At 42.6% G+C, this 14,351-nt stretch overlaps 1 protein-coding gene and 1 pseudogene across 1 annotated transcript; one reads left to right on the top strand and one right to left on the bottom strand.

Moving 5' to 3' along the window:
- The first annotated feature begins 1,743 nt into the window (after nt 1–1,743).
- Nucleotides 1,744–4,607, top strand: LOC103085828 (RNA/RNP complex-1-interacting phosphatase-like; annotated as a pseudogene).
- A 3,007-nt stretch (nt 4,608–7,614) lies between these two features.
- LOC103086112 (uncharacterized protein C2orf78-like) lies at nt 7,615–12,916 on the bottom strand. Its single transcript, XM_007464632.1, has 2 exons — nt 12,817–12,916; nt 7,615–9,947 (listed from the first exon to the last, which is right to left on the bottom strand). The coding sequence occupies exons 1-2, from the start codon at nt 12,914–12,916 to the stop codon at nt 7,615–7,617; spliced, it is 2,433 nt and encodes an 810-aa protein (XP_007464694.1).
- Between the last annotated feature and the right edge of the window lie 1,435 nt (nt 12,917–14,351).

Below are 14,351 nucleotides of genomic sequence, written 5' to 3' on the forward strand. Positions count from 1 at the left end.
TACCTCTTAAGATGTTAGGGTGCAGCTGCCTGCCTACTCACTTCCTCCAGGCTCCTTTGTGTGTGTTCTGTCTGTTCTGCGTGGGCTAGAAGATCCTAACGAGTGCATGAGAACACGTTTGTAAACCTTGATTGTTCACATGTTATACCAAGTGTAGTCCACTGCATATGCTGACTCCTCTGAGGGTCTTCTGCATGCAGTGGGCTAACTTCACCATGCTCTCTGCCATTGCAGTCTCAGGACCATAGTTATGATCCATTGGTGACTTCCTTTGCTCTAAGCCCCTTCCACAGATGCCGGGCTCACTGATAATGAGGAGGAGACTATACTATCCACTCCCTAGAATTGGTAGAGACTCAGAAAATAAATTGTTTCAGTGAACACCGAGAGCCTTATAGGTTTGTTGTTAGGGCACGGAGATACAGAGGTGAGTAGAAGTCTTTGTTCAGTAGCAACTTACAGTTATCTAGGAAGATAAACATGTAGTGACTATCAGTGGGTTAATTATGATAAAAGAATCAAGTGCAGAAGGAATATAGAGGAGAAGTTGAGGAAGGCCTGACTGAGGAGACAGCGTTTGAGCTGGGCTTGGCGGAAGAGGATTTTGCTGGAATGAGGAAAGGACAGCCCAGGTATTGGGAACAGGTCCAAAAGGCACAGGGCTTGAACTTGTGCTCTGGAGGGGCAGCCTCTGGTGTGACTAGAGGGTAGTGTGAAAGGGCAAAGAATTCATACATTCATTTTCAGCAAATATTTGTATAACACCTTCTAAGTTGAAGGCACTGTTCTAGGAAGTAGGAAGAGAAAAAAGTTCTTGCCCTTACATACTTTACATTCTAGTGGGGGAGAGAGGTGAATAAATAAGTCAATATATGGAGTGGCAAGTGGTGGTAAATGCTTTGGAGAATAACAAAAGAAGATGAGGAGGTGAGGGAATGTGGTAGGTGATCAGGGAAGTCCCCTCTATTAAGATGTCAATTGAGCAGAGCCTTGAAGTGAAAAACAAGCCATTGGATATGTGGGAGAGTGGAGATGGGGTGGGAGGGTGTGTTCTGAAGCAGAAGGAATAGTATGTGCAAAGTCCCTGAGGCACGATTGTGCTTGGCATGTTTGAGGAATAGTAAGGAAGCCAGCGGGGCTGGACAGGGGAAAGTGAGTGAGGGCAGGGCAGTAGAGGATGAGATCAGGGAGGCTGGCAGGGCAAAGGAAGGAGGTGGATGATGTAGGTCCTTGTGAGTCATAGTTTGAACTTATAATTCAGTTGGAGAGACAGACTGGTATTTGTTTATGAAGAGTTCTCAATGCTGTGCTAAAAACTTGGGCTTTATTCTGTGCTAAGTGAAGATGTTTAAGCAACAGAGCAATCCAGCCAAGTTTATATTTTAGAAAGATAACAGCGTCACTATCCAAGACACATTGTAGACTATGTATATAGTATGTATATAGTATGCTGCTCTTCTATAAAACACAGGATATCTGTTACGTACAAATACTTACATACAAGATACAAGTGTGAATGTAAGCACATGGGAAATACCTGACAGAACCACACAAGAAATAGGGAGAGTGGGGCAACTTTCCATGTCCCGTATGATTGGAATTCTGAAGGGTACACACACGAACTAATGGACGTGTGCTACCAGCCTCTGGCTAAGGAGGGGAATTGCAGGCGTCAGAATCCTCTTTACTGAAGAAGCGCGTCAATCCGCCTGCGTGTGACGTCATCTCGACGCGCGGTGGCGCATGCGCAGTAGAAAGAGGTCCGCGAGCTGCGTGGGCTTGTGCCTAGGCGCCTGTGGTTCGTGGCCTTGTGCTGGCACCGGGAGCGCCGGGTTGGCGACTTTGTCACTCCTGGCGTTGGGTGGGCGGTATCTTGGGGGTAACGTGAGCCAGTGGCATCATGCCCGCGGGCGCTGGGGTCAGCGTCGCGGCTTTTCCGGACGTTCGTCGGCACGAGGAAGGGTGGAAAGCACATCCCAGAAAGGTAATATTCCCTGGGCCCAGGGTGTTGCCGGTGGAGCTTAGAGCCCCTGGGCCTAGGCTTCGTCTCTTGTGCTGTCGCCTGTCACAGTTGCCCCCGCGAGCTGGCCCGTCCACGCTGTGCTAGGGGGTATTGGTCGTCTCGCGGCTCAGTTCACAGTAGCTGAAAGGGACGGTGTGTGATGTTCTGCTTTCTCCCCATCGTTTTTAAAGGGAGGCTCTGGCCATTGCTCCTCGGGTATAATGCAGAGGGACTGTTTTTTAAGATGGGACTGTCAGAGTTAGGGACACTCCTTAATTACCGAAATGGAATCCCCTTCAGTTCCTGAAGCTGTGTTGTTTAGGCACAGAAAATGTGCGTAATAGTTACTGGAACTAAGTTAGAGTGAAAAAATGCACCAGTAGCGCCGAATTTTCCGTCGAAACAGTTGATTTGTGTTGTCTCTAGGAATTATAAAGGCCGTACTGTTGCTTCCTAGCCGGTGTCATTTGAGAGATCTACCTTTGTACGTTCAAATGATTAATTTTGAGGCTTTGCTCATGTGTGCAGTAAAGCCTTTAATTCCCTAAGACCTTCCTTTCCTCCGTCTCATACCCCATTAACCCCACTTCAGTTTATCTCCTGAATTTCTTCCGAATCTGTCGACTCTTCCTCAACATCCTAATACTGAACTTGCCTGTCTGTTGCAATTAGGTCCTAACTAGTGTCCATGTATCTTGCTTCCTTCCAATCCATCCTGCACACAAGAAACCTTAAAAGCAAGTTGGAACATTGCTCATAAGCATCGCTCACAAACATTCTTTGGCGAATAGAAACCAAACTGTTGGCCTTTAAGACTCTGCGTGGTCTAGGATCCTCTCTGCTTCTCTAGCCCCATCTTGTGCCACTATTGCCCTCACTTTCTATGCTTCAGATACACTGAATTAACCTTAGTTCTAACTCATCTTACAGAAGTCAGTTCAGATATTATTTTTCACTGTGATTCCTAGCATTAAAGAATTTTATTATCAGGTTTTGTATGCGGACTAAAACTAAACTGTGAAGGGGAAGAATTGAGTTCAAACTATTTCAGTCAACATGCCTGTGTTAATGATACCTTAGTAGTCAACACCGGGCTAGGTTTTATCAGGGATACAGAAGTCCTGGCCATCTCTGGTTTTAGGTATCCCTAATTTGTTGAGACCTTTGCATTGTTTTGTTGCCTTTTATCTGTTTTCAAGATGGGAAAACAGGACCAAGGGAAGTATAGCTTATTACAGGGTGGCGTTGAATGAGTGGAGCAGCCAAATGCAAAGCAGAAAGAAGAGGGACCTACTATAGAGAGAGATGATGTCCATCTTCAAGGCGCATTCATCCTATGCAGGGAGACAGCCTATCATAAAATTTGCCTAACAAAATATATATTAATAGGTGGAAAGACTATCTCCCAGTTGGACAGCGGATACCTGGGACTCGTTTCATTGCGTTCAAAGTTCCTTTAAAAAAGGTAAGCAAAAGTTAATACCGTATTCTTCCAGAAATCTGAATTCACCATATAGAGCCCCTGGCTCTCAACCCCGTCGTACTCCGTTTTCCCTTTTTATAGCAAATACTTTTTAATACCTGCTTTACTATGCAGAAATGGAATTCATAGATAAATACAGCCTACTTTTGTACTTGATTTAAAAAGAAATAATAAACCAATGGAATGCCCTAACTATAAATAAAGAATAATGTCATTTATAAGAAAGTAATATGTAACTCAGTATGTAAATGTTTGGGGATGACTATACTAGAAATAAAGAAATAGTCAGTTACTTGTACCATGAATGCAATAAACTATGGACTTTGATTGATACTGATGTGTCAGTGTTGGTTCATGAATTCTCACAAAGGAAGCACACTGGTATGGCGTGTTGATAATGGGGAAGGCTGTGTGGGATGAAGGAGGGAGGGTATAAGTGGGAACTGTGTACTTTTTGCTCAGTTTTGCTGTGAATCTCAAACTGCTGTAAAGCTAGTCTCCTAATTTAAAAAGAAAAGTGTGTTGCTGGCACTTGAATAACCAGAGATCAGTCGAACAGAGTACATAAATAAGCCAAATACATAAAAGAATATTTAGCAGTGAAAGCCATCCTTCATATAGGTAGATATTCAAGAAGAATTTATTTATGTGTGTATTTACAGGCACTCTGCTTGGAGCTGGCAGTACAGCTGTAGGCAAAATTGATGTAGTTCCTGCCTTCTGGGAGTTTACAGTCTGCTTAGGAGACCAACATGGAATAAACAAAGATAGAAATAACTATATAGGAGTGAGCTTATTTTCTTCCGTCTAAGCTCTCTGGAAGAAAGGATTGTAATACTGCTTGTAAGCTCCAGAGGAAGAAACTTTACTTTGAATCTCATATGTTAGCATCACAGGGTTTGAATAAACGGATAATATAACAAAGGATTTTAAACGCATGTTCCTTCTTATTTTATTCTCTCTGACAGAGTTTTGAAAAGAATCTTGCGCCAGAAGAATGCTTTTCCGCCTTGGATCTTTTTTAACAGACTCCAAGAGCACAACGAAGAACTTGGGCTGATTATTGACTTAACATATACTCGCCGCTATTATAAGCTAGAGGTAAATGGAGCCCGTAATTGAAAATGACCTTGTTTCTGGTACTGTAATAATGCATACTAGTTCAGTAATTATCATCTTATGCTTAGGTGAATCCTGGCCTTCTTTCGTGGGTTCAAAAAGGGAAGCTAGCGGCTTCCTTAAATACGCATTTGTAATTGCTGTTTCAAGATGAGATTGAAGATATGAGTTGAACTATAGTATTTGGCAGTAGGCTCTAGGTATGCTTAAGAAGTGCTCTAAGCTTCCATATTCTATATTTTGAAAATGAAGTAAACTTTTAGTAAGAACAGTAGTAGCCTAAAAGGAAAGAAAGGTATGTCCATTACGTCTTTAGCACTTATTTTAAGCAGTTGCCTGAGCATGTTTAAGCATCGGGGTAAAAGACAATTGTTCTCTAAGTTTTATGCTTTCTTTTCCTAATGTCTTCTGATATAGTACAGAAACCCATGTGTTCTCTTGGCCCGTGTAGGACATACCAGTGCAAAAGAATTATCCTTCTTCTGACCTGTTCCATGGCCTTGGGAGACAGTAGCACCTAAAGTTTGTTAAGATTTGTATAGCAGTTTGCCATTTAGGAGGTTCTTTCGTATCCATTGATTTTGTTAATCTTCACAACAGTCCTTTGCTGTTGAAGTGCAAGTAGTACTGATACCTCCTACTGAGTGCTTACTCTGCACTAAGCTCAGAGGATAGGCAACTTCAATTACGAATTTTACGGACGATGAAACTGACTCTCGGACAAGGAAGCATTGAAATTTCAACTCAGTTATTCCTCTGTTTTTTATTGTGGTAAAATATACATAAATCATATTTATTTTAACCATTTATAAATATGCAGTTGAGTGGCATTAAATACAGTCACAGTGTTGTGTAACTGTCACCACTGTCTATAACCAAAACCTTTTCATCATCTTCAACAAAAACTCTGTAACCATCAAACAGTAACAACCCCATTGTCCCTCCCAGCGGCCCTTAGAAAACGCTATTCTATTTTCTGTCTCTCTGAATTTGCCTATTCTAGGTACCTCGTGTAAGTGTAATCTACACTATTTATCCTTCTATGTCTGGCTTATTTCACTAAACCTAGTGTTTTCAAGGTTTTCATCCATGTTATAGCATGTCGCAAAATGCCATTCCTATTTTGGCTTCATAAATCCCACTGTGTGTATATACCATATTTTGTTATTCATCGGTTGATTGACACTTGGGTTGTTTCCACCTTGTAGCAATTGTGAATCATGCTGCCATGATCACTGGTGTACAAATATTTGCTCAAATCCCTGCTTTCAGTTCTTTTAGATGTGCAGTGTAGGTAGTAGCAGAGTTGTTGGATCATACGGTAGCTCTGCGTTTAACTTTTGAGAGACTGCCAAACTGTTGTCTACAGTGTGGTCTTGTTTTTAAACAATTATCGCAAATTTTAAACGTATACAAAATACTGTAAGTGTTCCTTGTATACCCGTGAACTCATCCAGCTTTATTATTTACCAACTGATGGCTGTCACGTTTTATCTATACCCCCACCTGTTACACCCCATTCCATACTATCTTGAAGCAGCTCCGAGACAACATGTAATTACACCTGTACATTTTTCTTTAATTAATTATTTGGTTTATTTATGTTTTGGCTGTGCTGAGTCTTCGTTTCTGTGCGAGGGCTTTCTCTAGTGGCGGCAAGCGGGTGCCACTCTTCATCGCGGCGCGTGGGCCTCTCACTGTCGCGGCCTCTCTTGTTGTGGAGCACAGGCTCCAGATGCGCAGGCTCAGTAGTTGTGGCTCACAGGCCTAGTTGCTCCGCAGCATGTGGGAGGTCTCGAACCTGTGTCCCCTGCATTGGCAGGCAGATTCTCAACCACTGTGCCACCAGGAAAGCCCCATCTATATATTTTTGGTTTGTGTATTTAAAATATAGAACTTTTATTCCTTATTATCATTTTTAGTAGTAAATACCCAGTGAGGGCTCAGATTTGCAGTGGCCTCCTAAATGTCATAAAGAAAATTGTTTTTAAGAATTTTGAGTTAGATCCAAGTAAGGTCCACACTTTGCTGTTGATTGTTAGGTCTCTGAAGTCTTATTTAATCTCTAGGTTCTCCCTCCATGTCTCTCTCACTTTTTTTTTTTTTCCTCCTTGACTTTTATTTTTAAAGAAACTAGGTAATTTGTCCCATCTAGATTTTGATGATTGTATTCACCTCTCTAAGTGAAGTGGCACAGGAATACTGGCCTTGCCTTGTCATTGCCAGGATTAACTGAATAGTGCATTAGCTGCTCTGGTGCTCAGGTGTTGAGTACATGGTGATTTACATACCAGGCCCTATTCGTGGGCTTCCTGATGCAGCAGTCCCCTTGGCTCTACCCCTGTCGTCAGCTGCCCCTAGGATAACTCTGAGCCTTAGCCACCTCTCTGGTAGATTTCCCTCTCCCCCCACTATAATCACACCTGAATAAGGCAACTCAGACCTTTCAGAGATGTGTCCTGAACCTCTTGTTTTAACTTAAATACCTATCTGGTGGTTGGGAGACATAAGGCCAACCTCCCCAAGAGACTTTTTCTATTTCCCCTAGTAAACCTAGAGTCACCTTCTGTCATCTTCAACCCTACTCAAATTTGGTTCTTTCAACCCTGACCTCTGACCCTGCTTTTTACTTCTGCCATTTTCTCCTCACTCCTGCTTCCTTTCATAAATCCATAAGTCTCTTTTGGCCTTCCTAGCCCTGGACCAAGTTCCTTTCTCTTTCCTCAGTTTTTACCCCTTTCCTTCATTCTCCCATCCAACATTCAGTCCTTCCTTTCTCATGCAGACTTTGACCCCAACCCCATCAAAAACAAAACAAAACCAAAAAACACGCCACAGTTAGCAGCATCTCAAAATTCAAAAGGTTTATTATTCATCTATTAATTATCTTACATTTTTTATTCAGTTTTATTGTTTTAAAATACACCAATATAAATAAATTTATGCCTGTATTATCTATAGATGGAAGAACAGCTGGTCCCCAATGTGGCACCAACAATCCTAGCAGCTGTTACTTTAAATATCCGTAGTAGTCAGCAATTTCCATTTCTCTTTCCCTCTCAATGAAAAATTGCAGTTTCCCCAAAGAGGTGTATTTGGCAGTATTGTCATGTTGTTGTTGGGCCCACCTCTTCATGGCCTCCCGCTCTGGCCTCTGCTCTTGTTCGATGGGCTTTGACATTACTGGCTCAGGAACATGGGGTTCCCCCCGTGGAACTGGTTGCTTGCTGAAGTCTTGGAGTAGAAATGGGGTTTGGAGCTTGGCTGGGGACTGGCGCTTAGTCACAGCAGGGGGAACAGGCTCCCGCTGGAGAGAAGTGCTAGATGAAGTTTTGTAGGGTGCAGGCCTAGGAGCAGCAGACTGAGGGACACTAGGCTGGGTGTGGTCGGTCCAACCCGGTTGGGTTGGGTTGGTCACAGTTGGCTGAGCTGGTTTGGCAGGACCTGGCAAGGAGGCAGGAGCTGGCTGGGAAGAACTGACTGCAGCAGGTTGAGCTGAGTTAGTAGAAGCAGGGTGGGCACGGTCAGCAACAGCAGGCCGATGTGAGGCCGGAGACTGTGGCCTCCGAGGAGCAGGTCGAGCTTGAGGCTTGTCCCAGGCAAATAAAGGCCGAGGTATCAACCTGACCTTCCCAGGAGGCAGCAGCTCATACTGGGCTGGAGATGGACACTGTTTCTCAGCACTGCTGTCTGGTTTCTGGGCTTCGACTTGAGTTTTCTCAGGACCCTTACCCTCACGTGGGGTATGCCGCCATGGCTGGATAGCTGGGGGTGGCTGGGGGTCTTTAGGGTTGCTTGAATTTCCCAAGACCCGACAGGAGGAGAGCCCAGTTCTCTTACCATTCGTCTTCCCCAGTGCATGCAGCACCTTCACAGACTCCAGCATGCGCATGCCTAGGGAGGTTCGAGGCTTTTTGAAGCTCTCTTGGAGAAGCTCAGTTTGCTGTTTCTTTCGCTTCGTCTGGGGAATCGTTGGCTCCTCTTCTGCCTTGACTTTGTTCCCTGACTGCTTATTCTCTTCAGCCCTCTTTCTTCCTCTGGACCTTTTGGTCTTTTCCTGCCCATGGCTCTTCGTTTTGCTGATCTTTCTGGATGCAGCTTTCTGAGGCTTGCCTTTAGAATCCTTGGCCGTGTTCACAGGAGCCCTGTCACTGACTGCAGCATTGCATAGAACCACTTCTCCCCCTAACAGGCACTCTGGATTCTTTGGCTGGATTTTGGCCTTGGGAGCATCACTGATAGGCTCAGAGGCTTTATGTTTGTTCTTCCTGGGTTGATCAGAGGGAACCTTTATGGCACTTGGCTTTTCCTGCACCTGATTCGCCTTAATGGCTCTGTTGCCTTTGGCTTTGGTCACGTTGTGACCTTTGGATTGATCAAGGTCTTTCAAAGAATTGAAGAGCTGGGGAAGGTGAATATCCTCCGCCAATGTAGTAATGTCTGCAAAGCCACTGCTAGATTCCATCCCATTTTCGGGTGTCCCTAGGTCCTCAAGGCTCAGGGTGTTCTTTCCCAGGTCAGCATTTTCAGAACCAGGCTGCTCCTCTTGGCTGAGGGGATCAGTGCAGGCCAGGAGCTGGTGAATATCAGGGATTTCTTGAAAACTTGTTTCTGTGATGGGTTGAGCATACACAGGGTAGTCGATTCCAGAGGTGGAAGCTGGTGGTTGGATATTTGTGGGCTGAATCTCCCTTAGTACCATTACCATTTCTGGTTGCACAGAGGCCCTACTTCCTGTGTATGACACAGAGCCATAGGATTGCAGGCAGGAGCCAAGTTCTCCGTACAGTAAAGACCCCAATGTGCCTCGGTTACAGTAATATACCTGCCTTCCTTCCTGATAGGGAAGTGACAGGCTGTGTCCCTGATTTGGAATTTGAGATGGTGTTCCCTGAGCAAGCCTGGCAGAAAGTGATGGATATAGAGGGACCACGTTATTGGGGTCTGCAGTTTTATCATACTGGGCTGCCATAAACACGGAGGAAGCAGCTGTGTGCGGGTCAGTGACTGCCAGAGTAAAGTCTCCGAGTGAAGGAGAATTCATTTCAGTGCTTCCTGTGATGTCCCAGTCAAGAACACCTGGATAGGAAGCAGCTGAAGTGGAGATCTCGCTCTGGTCAGTAACTGCAGAAAACACCGTTGTGCTAGACTGTTGGTGAAGGTAGGCACTACACATGAGTGTCTGGAAGGAGGTACCAGTAGCTGATGCCGAACTGACGGCAGGAGCAGAGACTCTGGAGAAGTTGCAGACACTTCCTGTTAGGGAAGTTGCATTGCTCACCACAGGAAGAGAGTGCTGCAGAGAAGTTAGAGTTCCAAGTAGAGATGGATTTTGGAAATTTTCTGTAAGAACAAGAGGGTAACGAAAAAATAAGGGAGATTGATAAAGTCTCACTATGTTTGAGGAACAGCATTATCTTAAGGTTCTTGCTATCAGGACACCTCTAATGTCAATACTTACTGAGAAACCAAAAATCAGACCGTTAATGATGGTTGTAAGGACTGAGCAGTTTTACACTCTTCTGTATTAACTGCCTGTGCTCCCATGTTGGGCACAGACGGGCAGAAGACCCAAGTGGTGTGGTTCAGACATTGTTCTCTAGGCTGGAAGCAACCTTCTCCCTGCCCCATCTTTCCCTTCAGCCTGCACTAGTATTGACTTCTATGCTGTTTCCTAGACTGGAAGCGTTTTAGAACTAGGAGGTCCTTAGAGAACTTCTATTTTCACAGTCTCATTTCACGAGGAAGGAAACTGAGGCTCAGAGAGGTCGGGTTGACTTGTTCAGGTTCTCTCAATATGTTAGTATCCTTCCCAGGTTTCAGAACCTAAGTATCCTGACTTCCTTGGCAGGACGCTACTCTGAGCATGATACTGCCAGAAAGCAGGAGAAATAGAACTTATACTATAGGCAGTTGTTTTGTCCGTTAGAAAACAGTACGGCTATTACCATTGTAATCTTCAGTGTCTCACTTTGCTTGTGCAGTTCCCACGCTATTACCTAGAGTTCACGTATAGCTCAGTCCACCTGGTAAATTTAAAGAGTCATTTTTACCTTCTTCAAGCCTGCTTTCTCATCCTACCTAAAAATGATGACCCAAAAGTGAATTTCTTAAGTGCTTTTGGAAAGAAAAAAGTTATCTGATTACTTCAGATTACTCATCTGTAAAGTGATTATAACACCACCACCAATAATAATAGCGGTAATAACTAATACATGAATAAACTGATATATTGTGTATGATTTATATGGAGGAAGATAGAATAAGTTCTAGAAAGACAAAGAAGAATCATGAAAAACATATTACATAACGAAAAAAATACATAGTTATGAAAACGGGTATGTGGCAAGTATCAAAGCATAATGAGTTTACTAACAAATGACATTCTGTACCATGCATGCAATGTTATGAAAGTGAATTTTGCCCACTGTATTCTAGTGAATACTATTAACCAAAAACCACGGTAGAAGGTGATTTTGCATGAACTCCTAGCCAATACATACAGACAGAGAAGATATATCAGTAAAAATGCATAAAAAGCAACAAAATTCAATCAACGTGAATGTATAGGTAGCCACAATATATGCAGACAATATTTCAATGAAAACTGGCGCAAAGAAGACAGCAAAAATAATGTGTAAAAGAATTTCATTATTGTGCTCATTCATAGTTTTACCCAGCAAGTAACAGGTATTAAACCTGGTAGAAATATATGTTTCAAAGAATAGAAATATATAATAAGCAGAAAGGAAGCTTAAAAAGTATGAAGAAGGTTTTTGTATTTATCCTAGAACTTAGATTATAATCATCTTCAACATCCAAGAAGATGACTTCCCCAAACCTAAAACAACCATCATCTCTAGAATCCAATTAAAAAAGATTTTCAAATGTAAGAACATCGACAGGACTCCGCAATATTGTTCTAGATAAATGTGGAATTTTTTTTTCTCTTTTTTTTTGGTGTGCCGAGTAGCCCTGGCAGTGAAAGCACCAAGTCCTGACCACTGGACCGCCAGCGAGTTCCCTCAATGTGGAATTAGAGATGTGGGGCTTGACTTTTTCTTTTTCTTCTTAGGTAGCTAAGATCTAAAAACAAACGATGGCTGTTGATCAATGTGCTCTCTGTGTTAGGAAGGAAAGAACTGTAAAGATGAAAAGCAACCTTGCCTTAGAAGCTACATATCACACAAAGGAAATAGTCCTTCTGATTCAATTTCAAAGATATCATTTAAAATGTTTAATTGGTAAAACGTCTACATAGTTTAAATATTAGAAAAAATAAAACATTGAAAAGCAGACCCCTAGATAACCACTTTGGTTTCTTTTATATAGGAAGCATCATTTCTAGGCCATATTTCTAAAATGTTTATATTCAAAGCTGTCAAGTGCCAACTGTATTCAGAGAGGCAATAAAAGAAAAAAAAAACTGAGTATGACTTTTCTGGTAAGCTGCCTTTCCTGGTGATACCCTCTTCTGTCCTTACTTTCCTCTTAGTCTGTGAAAATAAGGATTTGCTACAATCGACTTTGTTTTGCCCTGCTCTGAGCAGAATTCACTCTATGCTGTTTCTGCTTTAATTTAAAATCTTTGGTTCCCATCAACATTCCATTGCAAACTACGTTTTTCTTGAGAGCTCCTCTATGCTCTCCCTCTTCATTCTTATATTTTTTCCTATCTCTTGGTTCCTGTTGGCCTGTGCTGATGAAAACAATCCTAAACTTCCTACCGTTTGACTCTGTGCCTCCGTATATAGCCCAGTACTCTCCATCCTCTCTCCCTATTTTCCCTTTTCAACTAGTCGAAATATTAGTGGAGGGAGACCATTAGAGATGAAACATCTTTCTATATATTGCTAGTTTTCTATGTCACCTGGCTTTTCTGTGTTTCTGTTGAAACACTCTTGAGAAGTCTCTGATTTCATTTTCTACATGGGTACCCTTTAAGGCTCAATATTAGAAAAGAAAGGGATCAGAGTGATCAACCAATGTAGTATCCTAACGTAACAGATAAGGAAAATATCAGGCTTTGTGAGACAGTCAATGATTTGTCCAAAGTCACACAGATAGTAAATGCCAAAGTCAAAACTGAAATTAGGTCTCCAGACTTCTAGTTCAATATGTTCCCTCATTATTCCATGCTATTTTGAATCTACTAGTAAATTTAGGGGCAAAATAAATCTAACGAAAAACTTTAGAAAGTTTCTTTTCTTACCTGACATGGTCAGAGAAGAAGAGAAAACGTCAACTGCAGATACAAGGGATGAGGAGGCAACACCAGAGGGTGTCTGAGTGGCTGCAGCTGAACGGCGCATGTGTCCAGCACAAAGGTCACTGGTTACTGCTCACTGGTCACTTATATGATACAGGAGGATGATGTCACAAAGCAGGCAGTTTCAAGGTATGAGATAGCCAATAGGGAGGTCCGATCCCCAACAGGAAGGCGGGGTTGGGTGGAGAGAGTGTAGGAGAGCTAAAACAACACCTAAATTTCTGAGGTCTGGGGAGGAAATCCTAGAAGACAGATTTACCTCCCCCAGGCTCTTACATTAGGGAAATCACTGCAACGTTTCTTACAGACGTTCATTAATATAATTTACTAACAGTTACCTATATCCTACACGGTATTATATTATATGTATCATATACTTAGAGCTATATATATCTTATTTAATTAATATCCTTAGGAAGGCAAGAGCCATCTAGTTTGAACTATTACAGTTGTTCTGAAATCATATCTGTCTAATTAGTGAACTTATAGCAGCTTTTAAGGAGCAAAAGTAAGGATTAAGAAGCTCTTTTTGTAACTTGGTTGAAGCGTAGGGTGAAGTTTGTTGAGTGTACCTTGTGGAGAGTGTTGTGGTCCAAGGCTCTTCTCTTTTAATTTCGTCTCCTTGACTCCTACCTTCCTTGGGCTGGGCCAGGCTGGGCCAGGTTCGACTTGCGACTTACATTTCTCTTCTGCCTTCTTTTTCCTTTTTTCTTTTCTTTTCTTTTCTTTTTTTTTTTTCCCATTATGGGCATTGATTCTAGGACAAGCCTTGACCTTGCATTCTTACCCTCGTGGATGTTACTTCCTGTCAACTTCCAGCAGCAGGAGTCTTCAGTGCTTGATGCTTCACAAAATAGACTCTGCCCGTTGGACGCAAATATCAGAGAGCTAGGAGACAGAGCTGGTTGCAGACTTTCCTCTTCCAGCCTTTGGTTGCAGTTGTTTTCCCCGTAATTTGCTACCTCTGGTTCCTTGGGCCACACAGGTATGCTGCCATCCAGCTCTTTTATATGTGAGAGACATTCTGAATACTGTCCCTTTTTCTTTGCACAGAAGTATATACAGTGTGGCAGTTACTGTAATCTCCTCACCCTTGCAAACAGCCACTCTAGAATCTTGGACCTCTAGGATTCTCTATCTTGCATGCTTGGCTGCAAGGCCTAGCAAAATGAAGAGGAGAATAATTAGAGAAGGAAGAGGACATTTCGTGGAGAACTGGGAGCAGATAAGGTGAAAGGGCACAGGAGAAAAGAGATTCGTGTAGATTTTTTGGTTTCTGTGGGAAACAAGTTGACACACTTTGGCCTCATTTTGTATTACCAGAAGAGAGAGTCGTAGGTATAAGTAGCTCGATAGTGCAGCAACTGCCATGAATTCTGTACACTAAAGGGAACAGTCTTACCTATATTTCTCATTTTGTTTTATGTCATATTACCTTATTAATAGCATTCACTGGTATGTTTGTAGAATACAGAGTT

This window comes from Lipotes vexillifer, unplaced genomic scaffold (assembly GCF_000442215.2).
Source record: "Lipotes vexillifer unplaced genomic scaffold, Lipotes_vexillifer_v1.1 scaffold576, whole genome shotgun sequence".
NCBI lineage: Eukaryota > Metazoa > Chordata > Mammalia > Artiodactyla > Lipotidae > Lipotes > Lipotes vexillifer.

Coding starts and splice junctions, on each gene's coding strand:
- LOC103086112 (XM_007464632.1), bottom strand. CDS start 12,916: ATGCGCCGTTCAGCTGCAGCCACTCAGACACCCTCTGGTGTTGCCTCC. Junction 9,948..12,816: donor TTCTTCTCTGACCATGTCAG/GTAAGAAAAGAA, acceptor TTGTTCTTACAG/AAAATTTCCAAAATCCATCT.